This window comes from Haliotis rufescens, unplaced genomic scaffold (assembly GCF_023055435.1).
Source record: "Haliotis rufescens isolate VD_foot unplaced genomic scaffold, xgHalRufe1.0.p SCAF_7, whole genome shotgun sequence".
Classification (NCBI taxonomy): domain Eukaryota; kingdom Metazoa; phylum Mollusca; class Gastropoda; order Lepetellida; family Haliotidae; genus Haliotis; species Haliotis rufescens.
The window spans coordinates 2146395-2167636 of record NW_025964361.1 but is presented as its reverse complement, the minus strand read 5'-3'; the positions used below and the strand labels follow the sequence as shown (position 1 = coordinate 2167636).

The 21242-nt window shown below is 38.6% G+C and overlaps 1 protein-coding gene across 1 annotated transcript in view; it reads right to left on the bottom strand.

The window, feature by feature from the left end:
- LOC124139624 (glycine receptor subunit alpha-2-like) overlaps positions 1 to 20878 on the bottom strand; it is a 42818-nt gene extending 21940 nt beyond the window's left edge. Inside the window, exon 1 of the mRNA XM_048388112.1 lies at positions 20751 to 20878. Coding sequence (XP_048244069.1) covers positions 20751 to 20794 — 44 coding nt within the window. The 5' untranslated portion in view covers positions 20795 to 20878. The remainder of the gene's footprint in view (positions 1 to 20750) is intronic.
- Between the last annotated feature and the right edge of the window lie 364 nt (positions 20879 to 21242).

Sequence of the window (21242 nt, the reverse complement as noted above, 5' to 3'; positions counted from 1 at the left end):
CCTATCAGAAAACCTGAAGCGGTTCAGACACCACCATGTTTGCGTGATTCATGTTGTTAAGATCATATAACAAGGAAACGTACAGCGCAAAAATCATATACTACTCAAAAGAAGTTAAAGTTAGTCGCCTCTTACGACAAGCATAGTCGCCTTACACGGCAATCACGGGTTGCTGAAGACCTATTCCTCCCCGGATCTCCACACGGGTCTGTTGGAGAAGGGTGTTGATGATGTTAACTGCCACGTCTCCATGTAGGCGTCTACTAAATGTTTGATTGGCATTCTAGAAGTGGGAAAACGTATAACAGTATGGATAACAACTTCTGGTTTATTGTATATAGCGAGGTTTCGATGTAGATTCTTGCGCCGTTATCAAGCCTGAGTTTCGCGAGTTTGCCAAGCCGAATGGTTTGCAATTATTTCAAATTTGGAATTGAAAAGATAAGATACGGATCAAGAAAAGTATTCATATAATGAAAAGTCCAAAAGATTTTCGTGATTCATGTAACAACGTCAACTGATTGCAGCACACATACATTAATTTTTCAATGTTAATAAAATATTAATTATGTATAAACATCTGTTTGTTCGCCACCAGTTATGACCCTTCTATCTCACTCATATTGACCAATCAGATTCCACCTCTCCTACCACTTGCCTTTGCTTAAAATAAAGATCGATATTGTGAAAAAGGGTCTTACATCGCGTAGTGCACCAAATCACGCGAAAAACATGAAAAGATTTGGAAAATATCTGTTGACGGTACACATACTTTGCAAATCCTGCAATCGACCGAAATCTGCACTATGGTTCAGAACCGGATGTAGATTTCTTTACGCAATTTTGATTGGACTATGCACAGACTTGTTAATCCAGCCAAAATATAACTCCAAAATTCCAGCCTAGTTGATAAGGGTGGAAACTGGACTTTAATAATCAGTTAACTCCATCGCCTCGGGAAGCTAGAATGCCCATGGTGTTGTCTTATATTACGACAAAGGGTGGATTTTATGCATACAGTAAAACGAAACTGTTTCAGAAGTCTGACGCGTTGCCTGTGAAAGGTGTGCCCGAAGCGACGCAGGTCTTATTTTATACACAGGGAATCAAACCAACGATCAGCGGATCCTGTAACGACTGAGGGCCATTGGATAAACAGTGAAAACTTTAAAAAATAATAAAATATTTTAAATTGTTTTTTGGCCCGCCCTTTACTTGCTGGTGGTTCAGGTTGGAGATGAGAAACACATACCAAAATATGAAGGGCCTTAGATGAAACCCACCAACACAGGAATCCTGTCAACAAACATAGAAATATAATCAAGGCGAACCGTGAGTCGAGCCATGATCATTGCTTTCTGACACGTCTCTTTGGCCTAACTTGCGCCTTAGAAGACAGTGCCTCGAACAAAGACAGAAAGGGTCAAACACGATGTGACATTCACGACGATGTCAACTACTTCTAGATTTATCTTCATCGACAATCATGCATTTTACATCTAAGCACAAAGTCTCTTTAAAATCAGTTGTATCTACTTACACTTCTTATTTTATTTTATCGCATTCAAACTATTTTAAAGCAAACTCTCTTCATTATTAAAATGCTCGTTTTATTTTAGTTGAGAATGTTCTAATATAGATTACATTTAAATGTACAGTACGTTGGAAACGAAATAACTAAGATATATATTGACGTGACCACAACATATTTTGAGGATGTGGAGCAGACTGAGGATGATTGGGTGTTAGCTACCTTTGCTCATTTATAAATACCTGCATAAATATAAGCATATATATATATAGAATCTAGAGCAAGTATTTAAGCAGGTATATATATACTTTGAAGATGTGGAGCAGACTGAGGATGATGGGGTGTTAGCTACCTTTACTCATTTCTATATATATATATATATATATAGAGAGAGAGAGAGAGAGAGAGAGAGAGAGAGAGAGAGAGAGAGAGAGAGAGAGAGAGAGAGAGAGAGAGAGAGCAAGTATTTAAGCAGGTATATATAAATGAGAAAAGCTAGCTAACACTCCATCATCCTCAGTCTACTCCACATCTTCAAAGTATATATATACCTTTCCTCATTTATATTTACCTGCTTCAATACCTGCTTTAGATTTTTTGTTTTATGTATCAGAAAATTGGATCAAGGCAAAGCCAAAGAAAGAAGATTCTGACAATCATTAATTAAGAAAGGTGTAAAAGTTTTCGAAAAATATTACAATATCCAAAGAACTGAGTCTTGAAGTTCTTTGTTGACTGAATGTTGAAGACATGGCATGGATTACCATGTCGGTCATTGATATTGTGTTTTCTGCCGTACATGCCTGAAGGGTGTACAGTCCCTGACTATTTGTCCTAATCATTTGTATCTTGTTAACAGTGTGTGGGTGTTGTACGTTTTGAACACTGGCATTGTTTTTCCAACACCCTGGTTCGTTTTCAAAACATTTTGGAAACGTTATCACTAAATGTTCACAGAAAACGTTCCTTAAATGTTTCCGGAACCATACAAATTCACGTTTTCTGGAATAGTTTACAGAAACATTTTAAAAACGTTATAATCAAAGGTTCACTGAAAATGTTTCGAAAACGTTTCTGGAACCATACAATATCACATGAATAAAACGTTTTCAAAAGCATTTCTGGAATATTTTACAGAAATATTTTTGAAACGTTATGACCAAATGTTTTTAAAACGTTTCTGGAACCATACAAAATCACGCGAAGATAATTTTTTTTTAAACATTTCCGGAACGTTTCGTAAAATGTTTTATTGGTGTTGTTGTAACATTTTCGTGTTAGCTGGGTAACTTGGTCTTCAAGAATTCTCTCCACCTTTGGTTCCAGCCATGACGTTGAGCAAATAGATGGGTTTACGAATACTTCCGACAGTATGACATCAATAAGTATTGTTTTTACAGTTGATATCAATTTGAATACATTTGCATTTACATCATAATCTTGTATCAAATATGAGATACGTTTGTGTGACCGTTACAATTCGCAAAAAATAGCAGAAGAAGTCAATGATCACATGATAACATCACACTGCCCCTTTGACTCTGGCTCCGGAGTGATGTATGGCAAACAAACATGGTCAAGCATGGTCGCTGTCAGTACGTGGGACAGAAGTGTGCCTAGTTTGCACCTTTGGTAATTGAAATTCACTGTCTGGATCCCGATACCGGATTTACTAATAAAAGAGGTGAGGTGAAATTGGGTTTAACGTGGCGTCTGAGATTATTCCACTTATATAGCGACGTGAATGCACGTGTGTGTGTGGCTGCTTGTACTAGTCCGGACTGATGCCGATTTATAGTGCTAGCTCACTGAGATACCATGCCGCAGTTTAACATGAATACCCAACTCAGACACAGTATACTGACTCCGAGCCGACCAGTCCCTGTTTTAGCCCCTTACTGCCGAGCGCCAGACAGGGTAACAACAAGTACCTTCTTTTAACGTCTTGTGGTATGACGCGGTCGGGGATATTAATAAAAGAAGCATGTTTGTGGTATTTATTTCGTTTCATGTAAATAGCGTACATTACACGATGTTTCCGATTATCATGGCTTCCGGAGAAGCGGGATTCATATCATACTAACGTGCGTTGTACATGTGCTGTGACTATAAAATTAAACCACACAGGTGACAAGCTAAAGTCAATCGCTGATGTACTAATGTTATATCGCTGATATGTCATATATACCAGCTATTAGCTACGGTAGACTAGGTTTCCGGATATCTGGCGCCCGGATAAACGCGACCAGTGTTAAACTAACGCGCTATACGTTCTGACTATAAGACCGCACAGGTGACAAGCTAAAGTCAATCGCTGATGTACTAATGTTATATCGCTGATATGTCATATATACCAGCTATTAGCTACGGTAGACTAGGTTTCCGGATATCTGGCGCCCGGATAAACGCGACCAGTGTTAAACTAACGCGCTATACGTTCTGACTATAAGACCGCACAGGTGACAAGCTAAAGTCAATCGCTGATGTACTTATGTCAAATCGCTAAATTCATATACAACAGCTATTAGTTGTTGGGCATTATTGAGTGATAATTGCTGAATATAGTTGGACATTATTGAGTGATAATTGAGTGATAATTGCCGAATAAACATCTGGTTCTTTACGAATCCATTCAACATACCATTAAGTTTCAAGAGTCGATTCCGAAAAGCATTAGCTTGTGAGCAGACACTTAAATCAGCACTATCTACACAAGACATACTCCTTGTAGTCGCGATATACGTCCCCAGAATCCTATGTTGGTCGTAATGGATCGGGGATAAGGCACGGTGACTTGCATTTGGCGTCGACACCAGAGAATAACCTGTCTTGATAAACCCCTAAACAGATCATATTGGGGGGGGAAAGGCCAATAGAGGGAGCAGAGGACGTGGGTTAAGGTATAAACAGACGTTTTCTGATACCGCGATAACACATATCCGAGTATATCACTCCTTGATGAATAATTTTATATATTATTGAGATGCAATATTTATTTGTCTGTTTGCTTGTTTGTTTCTTGTTTATCCCTGCACGCTTTAAGGTTATCTAAGTCGCCTCTTACAACAAGTATAGGTGACATGCTCGGGATTATTTCTAACCGGGAATCACCACAGGCTACATGGAACATCTTATTTGTGAAGTAGACTCATATGGACTTACCTGGATGACTTACATTGCATGTTGTACAAATACACCACATCATATATAGAAGATATATTATTAATGATTGATTTTTAAGTGGCACGATTAAGCAAAAAGTGAAATATAATTGCGCGAAACTTGAAATCACAAAATCATGGGACGTTATGAATAGTAAATGACGTCTGCTTACCGCCAATAATTCACCAATAGGGATTAAGAGGAGGTTCGTGAGAAATGAAAACTACAATTGAACCAATGCATGATTTAGACAATCACCTTGAAACAAACATTATATTTCTCTTACACTTACTGAAAATAATTTAACCTACATCCGTGCCCTCTGTGATACACCTCATCCTAAGATCCTTTAAGCAACACTACATCCTGTAACACGATACCACATGGGCGTCACTGACAATAGTGACCTGTTTCTCTCATCAATTCCACATCTTCTGTATAAGCATCATCCGTTCTGAGGCCGCATTTTTGTTTCTTAATGATATTGAACGGTAAAGTAGATGTACCAGCAACAATACCAAGAGGGTCCCTACAGCATGCATGTGTATGTTTGAATGGTATCTCGACCTTAATGTTTCATGTCAGATCGATTATAAGCCATTACTGAGGTGGAGTGATCAGCATGGAGCACGTGTGAACCATTGACCATGTTCCTCGTTAGATGGTTCTAAACCGAGTAGATGAACTGGATCGACAACAAGATTCACATGTCATCACGCCTAACATTCACGATCACAATGGGACGTGTCTAAATGTAGGATCATTGCCCAATGGGCCATGCCTCCTCAGATAGTAGGGTGGCAGTTACACCGATTAAGATCTTCTCTGGCAAACACACAGCATCTCTGAAACACTGGCCTTCTTTTATTGAGTGATGCCATTTGGCGAGGGTGTGAGACACACGGATAATAATGCTGAAGCATCTGGAAACTATATAAATATAAGAAGTAAGCGATGAGGGTGTAAATTCCTTAAAGGTATTTCAGGGATGGCACAGCGGGTCAACTCATAATGTAGTGAAAGAGGAAAGACCAAAGACTGTTCCAACTTTAATGGCACCACGAGCATGGGGATGGTGACGAAAACACAGGGATCATAATCGGAACGAATATGTGATTCGAACTATCGAGTCCATACACTGGTCCAGTTCGTGACGCATGGGCTGATTCATTGCTGCAGAATAGCTTCACCATATGTAGACCGTGCTCGGTCGCTTCCTTTCTCACTAACAAGCTTGTTCAGTGATGAGAATGTCCACACCATGTATTGTCAACAATCTCACATTATGATATTGAGAAAAATTGTTATAGGTATAAAACTATTTTTTTAATAACACAATAGGCTATTATATATAAAGCGTTTATTTGTTAATCACATTGTTTACAGATGACTTAAACGGAATGCAATTACAGTTTTGAAATTCTTCTTACAAACCAGGTCTGTCAAGGTAAATAATTTCAGTGATTAAAAATACTTCAAAATTGATGAGTCACAAAGTTAAGCTTTGCCTTTTAAATTGCTCCGATGGACAGATATTTCATGGCACACCAAAAAGAGTTTTTCGGCCATCGAGTTAGTTTGGTTTTATGCCATTTTTAGCAATATTCCAGCAACATCACATGACACTAAAATATGCTTACTACAACAAGGCTGCCCCTCGTTCATGGACCACCATACGGTACTCCATTAAATTCCAGTGAACTTAAACTGAGGCCTTAGTCCTCGTGATATCGTCCGGCACCATGTGGCACTGTTTGCATCGTTAAAGGGCAAGTTCACACGGAAATGAACCTATTTTTCTTGTACTTTTTCCACATTAAAAGTGTTAACATAGAAGTGTCATAGACAAAAATATAAAAATATCACAATTAATTAACATATTTTTCGCATTAAAACGATTTATATTTTTCACATTTACCAAGTGTTCTATTTCCACAACAAAAACACCATGGCTTATGCCCCTTGCAATATGACGTCATTGGTGCCAATTGATAAACATTATGACGTCATCATGCTTTGTTAGAGCCGCTTCACGTGGTGTAGGTCCAGTTGTGTGATTCTAGCGTCTCAGATGCCAGCCAGCATAGTGTTATGCTGAGTCACCACTGCGCCGGAGTGTGTCGTAGGCCATGTTGTTTTACCGCAAACTGGTACTTGATATCTTTTGCGTTGAGAATAGACAGGGACCCAGTTGAATTGGCACCAATTACGTCATAATCTAAGGGGGATAACTCAGGCCTGTTTAGCTCGAAAAACGAAGGCCTCATAACGGCATATCATTTTCACACTATTGTGAGCTTCCTACGTTCACTGTGAAAAAAATGAGTGTATATTTTCAAACACAGATACTAATTAATTCTAAAATTGCGTTTTGTTTAGAAAAAGAAAGAAAGTGATTTTTGCGTGTACACTTCCCCTTTAAGTACAGACATAGCTGATTACCAGATGTCTCCATGCCTGGAAGAGATGGCAATCACAATTGGACACATAATGCACGACCCCCCAGAGGCTATGTTGTTTTACGAGCCACTAGGTCATCGATTCCCATCAAATTGCTCCTTTCAAACCTTACTGTATACCATTATTCGTAACTGGATAAACAATCTAAATTGCATCACTGAAACACCTTTTAAGCTTACCTCATTTCGCAGCTTTTTTTCTAAAACAATTTGTTCGTTTCGCCAAAGATGAGGTTTGAGTCGACGGTTATTGGTGTTACAGTGCTGTAGTATGTTGACACTGATGGTGTTGCCTCCAGCTGCGCCATACTCTATCTATCACTAAGTACATGAAGTCATGATCGGCACGGAGGCAGGTGTCGACTAAGGATCAGGAATTAGCTGTGCAGTTTCACCCAAGGTATGACAAAACCCTACGAGCGTTGACAAGAATACGCGACTCACCCGATTACTATCAGCGCACTAGTTCTATGCCTGTGTACGTGAGTTTCATTCAAGTGGTAAACGTCCTACATCTTAATGGTTATCTTGTAACATAAAATATTCATATAATGTTTTCAAGATAAGATCATAGATTTAACGTTCTAAATAATTGAATCTAAATATGAAATTGAAGCCTGATCTACCTTGGTAAAATAGTAAAAGATAACGCATAAATCATTCATTAGAAATTCAAAAATGCACCTACGAAAGTTATATGCACAGATACCATGGGATATAAAAATCATATATATATGACACATTTTTTTAAAGATAAGCTCAAATGTACGAAACTTTTCTGTCCCTAGTCGCAAAGTCGCAATGAAATTGTATATACAAAATGCGGCTATAATATAAAGAAGGTACCTGGTGCAGTGGTGATGCTTAATTATAAGTGAGTGAATGAGTTGGGTTTTGCGCCGCTTTTAACACTATTCCAGTTATATCACGGCGTGTCAGCTTAATGTGGGAGGAAAGCCTGAAGTGATGCAGGTCTCAGACGTTTACCACTTCGGTGAAACCACCGAGCACGGGTATGGTGCTGACAAACCTAGAAACATAATCGGGGCGAACCGGGATTCGAACCCACAATCATAGGTTTCTGTCGTGCCCAAGAGACGCAACTCCGCACAGCGAATCGCGACGCCTAAGACGACTGGGTCACCCTTGCCCCCCGCTTTATTATTAAGTGGGTGAATGAGTTTTGTTTAACACCGCAAACAATATTCTTGCTGCATCAAGCGCTTTGTAAATAACCGAATAGGTCAGCCAAGCCACTGGTTGATAACAGCAGGAGCGATTCGAGAAATTAGAGAACGAAGATATATAATCAGCCAGGTCACGTGATGCAACCACCCTATGTACTCGAATAACAAGAATTTAGTACCGGCTGAAGCGGCCTATTTTGTTGTGGATGAACCAGAGGTGACGAGAGGTGAAATGGCGTTTAACATCGCGGTCAAGATTATTGCACTGGTGTAGCGACGTCCATGAAACTGTGTCTGACTGCTTGTACTAGTCTGGACAAATGCCGATTTTATAGTGCTATTCCACTAAGATGACATGTCTAACGTTGATACCCCACTTACACACATTATTCTGACCAGTCCTTGATTTTAACCACTTACGAGCGCCAGGAAGGGTAACAACCAGAACCAATTTTTAACGTCTTTTGGCATGACGCGACCAGGGGATCGAATCACCGACGTTCCGCTCTCAGGGCAGACGCTTTGTCCAATGGAGGCGGTCATAAATGAAAAAGAACACCACACCTACACATGATTACCAAATAGGACGAAGCCAAATTGTAAATTGGTGACGCCATGAACTTATATCATTTCGCTATGTACAAAGGGCGGTGGGTTGGTTGGTTGGTTGGTTTGTTGTTTAACGCCGCACTCAGCAATATTCCAGCTATATGACGGCGGTCTGTAAATAATCGAGTCTGGACCAGACAATCCAGTGATTGATATCATGAGCATCGATCCACGCAATTGGGATCGATGACATGTATCAACCAAGTCAGCGAGCCTGACCACCCGATCCCGTTAGTCGCCTTTTACGACAAGCATAGTCACCTTTTACGGCAAGCATGGGTTGCTGAAGACCTATTCGACCCCGGAATCTTCACGGGGGGTGGGATATCCTAGTGGTGAAAGCGTTCGCTCGTCACGCCGAAGACCATTTCTGGTGTCCCCCACCATGATATTGCTGGAATATTACTAAAGGCGGCGTTAAATCATATTCACTCAGGTACTATACGTATTTTGTAGTTGATGAACTAATGATGAACGTATAGAGACCGTCTCCGTGGTCTAGTGGTAGAGCGTCCGCCCGGAGAGTGAATAGCTGGGGATTCGATCACCGCGTCATACCAAAGGATGTTAAAAGATGGTACTTGTTATTACCCTGTCTGGCGCTCGGCTTTAAGGGGCTAAAACAAGGACTGGTCGGTTCGGAGTCAGTACACTGTGTCTGAGTGGGGTATTCTTGTTTAAAATAATATCTCTGTGAGCTAGCACTATAAAATCGGCATTCGTCCGGACTAATACAAACAGACACAATCACACGTGCATGCACGTCTCGATATAAGCACAATAATCTTGAACGCCTCGTTGAACCCCATTTCACCTCACCAAACCACTTCCTTGCAGTAATACGTTATCAAAACCTTTGTAAGTATTCTAGAAGCAAACAATATTTGATCAGTCAATAATTAATTTTTAATATAAAGCTCAATGTGCAGTACTGACAGCAACAATAGAAAGTGATGTAACGCATGACATGTAAGAGAAATCACTCTTGCAAGTAATGACTTTAATTGGATATATTTATCGAGATTCGGTATAAATTGACATCATCAAAGTAGCAATTATTATGAATGGGATCATTTGATCATTTATTAACCTAAAGCAATTTAATTATTTAGAATTTATGACAGCACGAACATAATCAAACGTGTAGCAGTGCGTGCACGTGTTCACAATGGTTATCCATGGCGTGCTGCAATTTACTTTTGTGATTTATATTATTAATTATGTTATTATCATCGTTCTAATGTTAGCATAGGATCTGAGTAATATACATGTACATGTAGCTGTCGTAACGGTTTCATAGCTCAGGTATAATCTGATTGACTCTTTGAACAAAAAACAATTATTTTATAAAAACAGAAATGAATTATGTTGGATTTTTTTTAAAGATTATTTGTCGCCTTCAAGGTTATAGAGACCCGTGCGTGCGTCTGCTTGTAGTAGTGCAAAGTTTGTTTGTTTGTGTTTGTTTGTTTGTTTGTTTGTTTGTTCAGCAATGTTCATTGCACTCAGCAATATCCGAGCTATATGACGGCGGTCTGTAAATGATCGAGTCTGGACCAGACAATCCAGTGATTGACATCATGACCATCGATCTAAGCAATAAGGATACGATGACATTCATCAACCAAGTCAGCGAGCCTGACCACCCGATCCCGTTAGTCGCCTTTTACGGCAAGCATGGGTTGCTGAAGACCTATTCTACCCCGGATCTTCACGGGATTAGTGCAAAGTAATGCCGGTTTTATAATGCTCGCCCACTGAGATAACTTGCGCTACTTTGAACATGGATACCCCACTCAGCAACTGCAGGATGCTGACTCCGACCAGCCCTTGTATTTTGCCGTTAATGCCGAGCGTCAGGCAGGGTAACAACAACTACCATCTTTTTACGTTTATGTATGACGCGACCGGGAATCGAACCAACGAGCTTCCACTAACCGGTCAGACGGGCCTGGTTATGCTGTTAGGGAATTTGCTACCAGAAAGGCGCTTGTCTTTCACATATATTTTCTGTTGTTTTTTTTCCGCAGTTATGTAGTGTTTACTTCTTTTCCCTGTTTCTGATTGAACGATCATGTCGTAGAATGAAACTTTGTGTCACATTCGATTACCTGTCCCTAATCTATTGGGAAGGTATCTCCACTTGAACTACATCTGGTTTTGTCACGATGTTACGAGTTTTACCCAGTTTTACTCCGGAAATACCTACAAGCTCAAATCAAATGCTCTACTCCTGTTACTATTTGTTCTTATCGTGTTTTACAATTCACATATTTTTGCATGTTTCGATTAATATGGGGGAGTAGGGGTTAGAGAGAATAAGATGAGGGTCTCTAGGGCGCTACTATAAATAACAATAAACATCACATGGTCATGGCGTAATGGACATTATATAATTTAAAAAAATATTCTGTTGCATTTTGTCTTTTTTTTATTATTGTTGTCTTTTTCTTCTTGACTTTATTCTTCATGTTTTGTGGTGGACGGGTTTAAAAACTGAACCTGTTCATTGCATGATCGAGATCAAGGATTGGGAGATGGTAAATAGTAGTAAGACATAATGAAATTTAACAACAGTTCTTTAAATTTGCATTTACATAACCAAAACTCGTAATACTTTCTTTTACCCCTAACTGTTTAAATACTATATCATTGAACTGAGCTAGTTCGGTGTGAAAGAGCGATAGAGGGATAAAGCGTTATCCCATTTAGCGTGTTTTTTTTATTGTTGTTGTCTTTTATTCTTGTCTTTTTTCTTTCTTTTTTGTGGTGGACGGATTTAACAACTGAACCTGTTCATTGCGTGAATTTATAATTTTTCCGTAACTAATGTGTATGTACATTGCTTTACACTATTTTCTTTGTCAATACATCCGCCTCATGAATATTGTCATTTCTAACAATTCTACAATCAAACATTTCATGTGCAAAGTGATGTCTAGAATAAGAGGATATTACCGAGGACATTTTTCCTTTGACAATAGGAATGCCAAATTGAAAACACCATTCATACCAGCGCAATATTAGCACAGGTATTGTCACAGTTTCATAAGGGTCTTCCTCGTCCTACAAGTACTACATTTACTTACGATATCCAACATGATGACACCACCTACCAGTCCGCCATGTCCTAGATTCACCACATGGCTTGGGAAGTGGTTTAACCTTTCATCACCCACAAACATACTACCATGGATTCATTTTGAGAATATGATCTCGCTGGTACAATTACATATATAATATATTGTTTCTATTTTACGTTGACATTTTAGTGTTCGAGACTAAATGGGACATTTAAAATCAAATCCCACAGTATCAACTAAGCATACATTAATTACTTAACATCTTAAGTTTCTTTGAGCGAAGATGCAACTCAAATATGAATGAACATATAGAAGCAAAATCAATCCTAATTAGAGAATGCATAAATATGAGTACTTTGATAACTTCCATACATATGTTTGGTACTAGTTTACTTTGCCTTGATAGTATTTATTTAAGTTCAAAAGACACTAGATGGTATCAAGGATACAAATGCAGACTTCTTTTAAAGACAGTTACTTGTATTGTAGCTTTGACCCTCACATGCGAAGGAGCGTGAATGAGAAGAGTTTAAATACTTGAATATATTTGACATTGTTTGTGTGTTGCTTAGCGCTACATTCCAGCTACATCGCGTCGGCCTGTTCGTTCTAGAGTCTGAACCAAACAAACCTGTGACTGTCATATTGAGAAATTGCTAACGCTGTCATGTTCGCTTCTTACGACAAGCAATAGAGATCTGAACCCAGTTCCACAAGGAAGACTGTCAGTCTATGTTAAAGTATGGAAGTTGCGATCACCTCAATGCAAAGATCGCTTTGTGGAACGGGTCCATGAGCCCATCTAACACATGTCTACTCGGGATCTCTGACATTGACGTGAACAAATACATAACGGTATTAAACCTTTTTTTCCCGCAACAAAGTAACACAATGGTAACAATGAATGCTTCCCTTAGCAACACAATCCGGATGTTGATAGTAACAAATATACCAGAGAAAGTCAACTCAATATATCAATCAAAACAGCCTACATAACATGCAGTGATACATGCGTGTGTTTGTTGGGCAAAGTAAATAGGTTCACTCTCAAACCAGCACAATGGATAAAACAAATCAATACCATGTTTCCAATCTGATTATGTAACTCTACCACAACATTAATCGTTTTCTTAAAACAGATTCTGTGTTTAAAATATCGCGAGGGTAAATTAATAGTGAATATAGATTATTATGGGAAAAAAACTATTCATCTCGGTTGATTGAATCATATGTTTGATTTTCATTTGAAAATATCTTAAGTTAGCGATGTTATATAAAAAACTGAACTGGCGCTTAGTAACCACACAAAGAATACTTGGTTATACTTTTAAAGATATAATTTGATTTAAAACTTTTTTTAAAAATTAAAATTAAATTTGCAAAATACACGTCTGATGATGGGTAGCTTATACATCGTATCTTTGAAAATCAATACATTTGGGTGTTTTTCGGCATTTCTAACATGGCAGGGATCATGTGGTTGTAAATTCATTTATATTTACATAAAATTATCCAGACACAGATAACTGTTTACAAACTGTAGTAGGATTGGGAGATGGTTAAATAGACATAATGAAATTTAACAAAGGTTCTTTAAATTTGCATTTACATAACAAAAACTCGTAATACTTTCTTTTACCCCTAACTTTTTAAATTCTATATCATTGAACTGAGCTAGTTCGGTGTGAAAGAGCGAAAGAGGGATAAAGCGTTATCCCATTTAGCGTGTTTTTTTTATTGTTGTTGTCTTTTTTCTTGTCTTTTTTCTTCTTTTTGTGTGGTGGACGGGTTTAAAAACTGAACCTGTTCATTGCGTGATCGAGATCACACATTTCTGGGCGTACACATTTTTAGAAATGCACAAGGAGTATTTGTCACGTACTTTATAATTTCTTCGTAACTAATGTGTATGTACATTGCTATACACTATTTTCTTTGTCATTACATCCGCCTCGTGACTATTGTCATTTCTAACAATTCTACAATCAAACATTTCATGTGCAAAGTGATGTCTAGAATATCACATCCCATATGAATAAAATGAGAATCAATGTATGACAACACACAAAGAGAGTTTCATCGGAACAACCACATGGCTTTATAAAAGCAATTAAACCCTTTCCATTATTAAAACAAATATGTGCATATCATAAGTATATATGTGTTTATCAATCACTATCAAGCAGTGATGATATGGTGGCCTGGTGTTCACGAAAGGGCGGGCGTAATATCCCACTGGTGGCATCGGTCACAAACACATGCAAAGGCAAATCAGTTGTCCACATGAAAAAAACTTGGGAATATGTGGTACAAGTCAAAATAGGGAATTGCATCAGACAAAATATTGAACACTGATTTGGAAATATCCTCCACATGTTTGCCATAAAACGTTTTAAAAGATCTGCTAGGGCATTTAATGCTGTATCAACATTTAAGCAAGAGTCGTATTACGATCTGTAAAATCTTCGTTGAAAAAACATAATCGATTGTACCTCTAAAGTTGTGAAATGTAGACACTAAAGACTGGAGCTGCTGGAATATTGCTCGACAAGTAATGTCTCTTCGTGGATATAGAAAATGTCAAATGAAATGAATGTCATATCGCATTATCTTCCTTCGTTTCCACCAAAACTACATACATGTATAGAGCAATTCCAAGTATAACCACCAACACCCATGTGCATGTATGTGCCATGACACGAAACCCAGACCTGTTCTTATGCAGACATTTCCCCACGTGATATTTACTCATAATACTTTTTCCTCAAACAAAGTTGGAAAATGTTCTACTCCTATTAATGACATGTCGTCATGTTATTTCTATGTTATTTCTGAGTTGAAAGTACAAATCTCAACAATATGCTGCAATGTATGAGGGAATTGTGTAAACAATGCTATCTGTGAAATAATTCTAAGTTGTGTGTCGTTTCATTTCTTTTGTATAGTGTCAGGGGTAAGTCAGTAAGGGTGAAACGATACACCGATATTCCGATGCATCGCGATACTTGACCCACGATACGATATACGATAAACGTAGGCCCATTTATCGATACGCCACGATACGGAACGCAAATCTCAAGAACAGCGTTTCCTCGCTATTGTGCCTTTCAATAAACCGCTAACTTGGTTATCGCGCGCGGTAACGCATGGCTCCCAAAAACGTACTTACATGTACATTTTTAATAAGCTCAGTTTTTACACCGACAGATGTTTTTCCCCATCTCAAAAAACATTATCAGCTGATCCCCGCAAGCACATAACAATTGCAATGGAAATACCTGTCAGCAAATCCGAACGGAAGTACGCAATTCAATACCATTATCATACTATCTTGTTATTAAAACGTGTTCATTGTATATCTGGACTTGTGTTTGTAATATATTTTGATAGTTTTTTTCAAAATTTCATTTAATATTGTTTTCATTAAGTTATGTGAAATCGTGTGTGAAGAGATATAGCAACCACGGTCAGATTACCGCTTTTGACGCATTGAAACGAACTAATTTAGTCTTATAATTTTAAATATATATATATAAACTTGTGAAAGCTGCAACTAAGGTAACACAATATTGGATTATATTATTCCTGATAAAACAATAATTTCAGATACAATTTCTTCGACAATTGCATCAAAATTCTTTGAAGTTGTATCACTGGTGGAGCACATTAATTATGTTCTGATGGTGTTTGAACTTTGAATTGTTTTTAAGGAAAGTTAGAGAAAGTTCCACTTTGAAGCTGAACAACTTCAGTAGTCTTATTATCATAAAATTATTTTGACTGTTCCAAAATCATGAAAGGTTCAATCTTGACATGCTTTTAGTCTTGTTTTTTATCATTGCGTATCGAGATACGTATCGTATGGTGACCAGAATATCGAGATGCGTATCGTATCGTGACCTTCCTGTATCGTTGCAGCCCTATAGGTCACTATGGGGAATTGACCCACACTCCCATGATAATCATGATAATCAAATGTCAGTTTCATCTCTTCACGTAAAGTTTACCAGTTTCGAGATGAGATAATCATGACCGTTTCAATTAAGGTAGACATTTTATGAAACACGTTTCCTGAACTTTTTGAAGAGAAGTCAGGACTGGTGAATGTTGAAGGTACTTCATGCTCATTCATCAGGTGAATGTTGAAGGTACTTCATGCTCATTCATCAGGTGAATGTTATAGGTACTTCATGCTCATTCATCAGATGAATGTGGAAGGTACTTCACGCTCATTCATCAGATGAATGTTGAAGGTACTTCACGCTCATTTAGCATGAGAATGTTGAAGGTCCTTCATGCTCATTGATCAGGTGAATGTTGAAGGTACTTCATGCTCATTCATCAGGAGAATGTTGAAGGTACTTCACGCTCATTGATCAGGTGAATGTTGAAGGTACTTCATGCTCATTCATCAGGGGAATGTTGAAGGTACTTCATGCTCATTCATCAGGTGAATGTTGAAGGTATTCCATGTTCATTCATCAGGTGAATGTTGAAGGTACTTCATGCTCATTCATCAGGAGAATGTTGAAGGTACTTCACGCTCATTGATCAGGTGAATGTTGAAGGTACTTTCATGCTCATTCATCAGGTGAATGTTGAAGGTACTTCATGCTCATTCATCAGATGAATGTGGAAGGTACTTCACGCTCATTCATCAGATGAATGTTGAAGGTACTTCACGCTCATTGATCAGGTGAATGTTGAAGGTACTTCATGCTCATTCATCAGGGGAATGTTGAAGGTACTTCATGCTCATTCATCAGGTGAATGTTGAAGGTATTCCATGTTCATTCATCAGGTGAATGTTGAAGGTACTTCATGCTCATTCATCAGGAGAATGTTGAAGGTACTTCATGCTCATTCATCAGGTGAATGTTGAAGGTATTCCATGTTCATTCATCAGGTGAATGTTGAAGGTACTTCATGCTCATTCATCAGGTGAATGTTGAAGGTCCTTCACGCTCATTCATCAGGTGAATGTTGAAGGTACTTCATGCTCATTCATCAGGTGAATGTTGAAGGTACTTCATGCTCATTCATTCACCTGATGAATGAGCAAAAAGTAGATCTGAGACGTCGTGACAAAGAATAAAAGAACTTTCTGTCCATAAAAAGCGTCTTGCATTTAAGTATATAAGATAGCACATGTCTTGAACTGGTATCTGTTGTAAACGTGGCCTTTAGACGAGGTCACGAGTGAGGCATTTACTGTTCATTGGGCAATTGGGTTTTTGTTTGCAGTTACAGTCCTTCGATTTGATTGATTGATTAGCCAACCAATGATGTAACCTACATTGGTTTTGCAAGCGTTCCTTCAAGACAAGGTATAACAATCACACAAAATCGTTCAGAATTGAGAAATATGAAAAAGAGACAGAACTCTCCAAACACATCTGGAAGTTGAAAAGAAACAAAGCCAATTGCAACATCAAATGGGACATAATCAAGCAGTCCAATACCAACAAGAGAGACTCAGGGATTTGCAATCTATGCATGGACGAGAAGCTCGAGATTATCATGCTAACATCTAACAAGGTAAACAAAAGAAGCGAGCGCATTTCCACCTGTCGCCATGGTAAACTCCCAAGCCGGGCGAAGAAGAATGGGTCAAACTGAAAACCATTGTTCATTATGCCTGATGATCGTACGCAGTACCATGTGTCGGTGTTGAAAAAACTCAGAGTTGCAAAATGAAATAAAGAAAGTGTATCCAAATCTGTATTTATGGTCTACTTGGTATTGAGCACTCTCTTCTGCAACTGGAACATATATATATATATATATTAGAAAGGTCTACATGTCCGTCTGAAGCTTCTAAGCAGTTGCGGTTGGAATAAATCATTTGGAAATTTTATATTTATATATATATTATATATTACATGTACACCGAGTGAACATTTACCTCATTTATATGTGTGTGTGTGTGTGTGTGTGTGTGTGTGTGTGTGTGTGTGTGTGTGTGTGTGTGTGTGTGTCGTATGACAGTACATGTCATCTGATTAATCACCAGATTTAGTTCCTTCCGTAGAAATATATAAATAACGGCGCCATTGCTAATGACTGTTGGATCGTGACGGAGTATTTGAACGAGAGCATCGCGGACGCAATTAATCAAGCTTACCGGAGGTTGTATGAAAAGCTATATATGCCAAATATGTTACTTGATAGTGTGTTAAAGCTGACATTAGTATATACCTGATCCCTGTAGTCTATAGATATGTGAGTACTTAGCACATGAGTGATATAGTACATATCAATGACTAATATACGTCAACACGACCGACACACCTGATAATGGACGCGAGATCAACAATTTCAGTATATTGATCCAGAATAGTTCCTAATTAATTCCCGCTGGATATTTTCGTTTGGACTGTTTTTAATACTTGCAAAATACGAATGTAAATTGAATTATGAACTTATGAACCTTGATAAAGGTAACATTCGTCAAAAATTTTAATTATTATCAAATATGGTTAAAACATTTAACGATATATGTTTTTTTATTAAATTCCTTGAACGCACGTCTGAAATTAGGTTAAGTGTTCAAATTCAACACGTGTGTAGTGAATGAAGGTTTTAGTTTGGAAACGCACACGGTTTACATTCTTTTATTTTGTTTTAAACTGCCGGGCAAAAGAAAGTATACATTTGAAAATTTGATTTGACCAAACAATTACAAATGTTATAAAAATGTTACCTTGGTGAAAACAGTTGCCGAAACACTGCAAACTTAAGGTAAAAAACACAGGTATGATACACGTATCAAATACATCACCATCGGGGGTCGTGAAGATCCGGGGTAGAATTGGTCTTCAGCAACCCATTCTTGCCGTAAAAGGCGACTATGCTTGTCGTAAGAGGCGACTAACGGGATCGGGTGGTCAGGCTCGCTGACTTGGTTGATACTTGTCATCGTATCCCAACCGCGTGGATCGATGCTCATGTTGTCAATCACTGGATTGTCTGGTCCAGACTCGATTACTTATAGACCGCCGTCATATAGCTGGAATATTGCTGAGTGCGGCGTTAAACAACAAACAAACAAACATCACCATCGGATAACCATTTCTTGTTTGTTTCACCATGGATGGATGTATACTATCATTTGCTTGGCAGTTTATTTTTCAAATACATGGCGTTGGCGTTCATCGACGTTAATATTACAGCACGTTTAACAATATTCCTGTCCTTTATTTGTGTTAATAGGTTACCAAGGATGCATAACGCATAATCCAGGACGCAAAAACATATCATGCGCCGAAAATAAAATTAAATCAAATAATTATTATATTCAGTCAAATACCACTGTGTGCTGTCATGTGTATTGACATAAATCGCTACTATTATTGCTCATTAAGACACCTGGCAAATAGGAATATATGATAGGTTGAGCATGCACGCTATCTGAATATCATCATAATGTTTTGTTTGTTTGTTTTTTAACGCACTCAGCAATATTCCAGCTATATGACGGCGGTCTGTAAATAATCGAGTCTGAACCAGACCAGAACCAGACAATCCCAGTGATTGGGATACGTTCACATGCATCAACAAGTCAGCGAGCCTGACCACACCTTTAGTGCACTTTCCTTTTGCCATGCAGTTTAGTCGAAGTGACACTTTGTGATGAGACCCGTTAGAAAGGCAACCCACTCTTGCCGTAAAAGGCGACTATGCTTGTCGTGAGAGGCGACTACGGGATCGGGTGGTCAGGCTCGCTGACTTGGTTGATGCGTGTCATCGTATCCCATTTGCGTAGATCGATGTTACTGATGTCAGACACTGGATTGTCTGGTCCTGACTCGATTATTACAGACCGCCGTCACATAGCTGGAATATTGTTGAGTGCGGCGATAACAAATAAACTACCGTTCAACCTGTGACACCATACTGTAAAAACTATCGCAATTTCACATTGATGGCTCACGAGAAATGAAAGTACTACTACCCTTTACCTTAAATTTAATTGAATCGGGATCCTTATATTACAGTCCAATACGAGTTTGTTTTTTCACGTTTTCAATGCGGGTATATATCGGCAGCTCGCTCATAATTCGTACCACGGGGGGATTGTACTGGCGATCTGCTATTGAACACCTTACACTGTAAAGCATATTGTATAACTGCCACACACAAAGTCGAGTTACCAACAAAGACGACAATGACCCATTTCTTCTGTATGAATAGAGTGGTTGTAGAACCACTGGAGCGTTATGGTGCAACTATATTGACAGGAAAGCTGCGAATAAACACGCGATCACAAGCAACATGATTCAGTTGTAAACCTTGTCCGATTGAAACTTCGAGATTTACAACAAAACGTGTCACTGCACATGCTTCGATTATACCTTATATGCATATACATGAAAATACATGAACATATGAACAATATTGCTGTATAATATACGTGTACGTATACAGTATAAACTGAATCCATTGTCTGATGATAAATCTGAAATCAGAAAGTAGGCATTAACACTACCTTCATTAAAAGAAACATTTTAAAAAGCCTCGCTGGGAGAAATTTTCATGCAATATGCATGGGTATCGAATACCGATGGCCATTGTTCTATAAGGCTCGTATATGTGTCTAGTACATGCGACGTGCAGAAGGCGAGCAAGCCTCATGCTCAGAACAAACCTGAAGCCCACAGCGATAGTAATCCACGCACTGGTAATCACGTGCCGCTGAAATGTTTGTATCTGTACTTACCCATTGTGTATTGATCCAAGCGCAACAATAGCCAGTAACCACATGTATATCACCCGTCGCTTCACGTAGTCGACTGACGCTCGTCGCCAGCCCGCAGCTTTTACCTGTATGCCGAACGGGAGGCATTTATAACTAGTTATGCCATTGGTTGAGCCCCGGTAGGACAACGCTAAGATTTCAGTTAGGATTAGGTCTAGGACTCCGGGCCTTTGTATTGTACCGCCACTACCAACCTAATGTCAACAAATGAGAGTACATGACATGGTGGTTTGGGATAGTGGTGATGATGAGGGTCGAAGCCGGATGCTTGTATCCCTTGGGGAGAAATGTAACGGATGTTCCATAGCTGATGATGAAGGGAGATGTCATCCTAGTCTGAACGAAGCTAATGGTCAGAGTTGATGTGGTAATTGGTTTAAAGCAACACTATCTAGGTCAATGGATTCGTCTTAAAATTACCTTGATTTTATGGAGACAGAGGTTGATAATGTC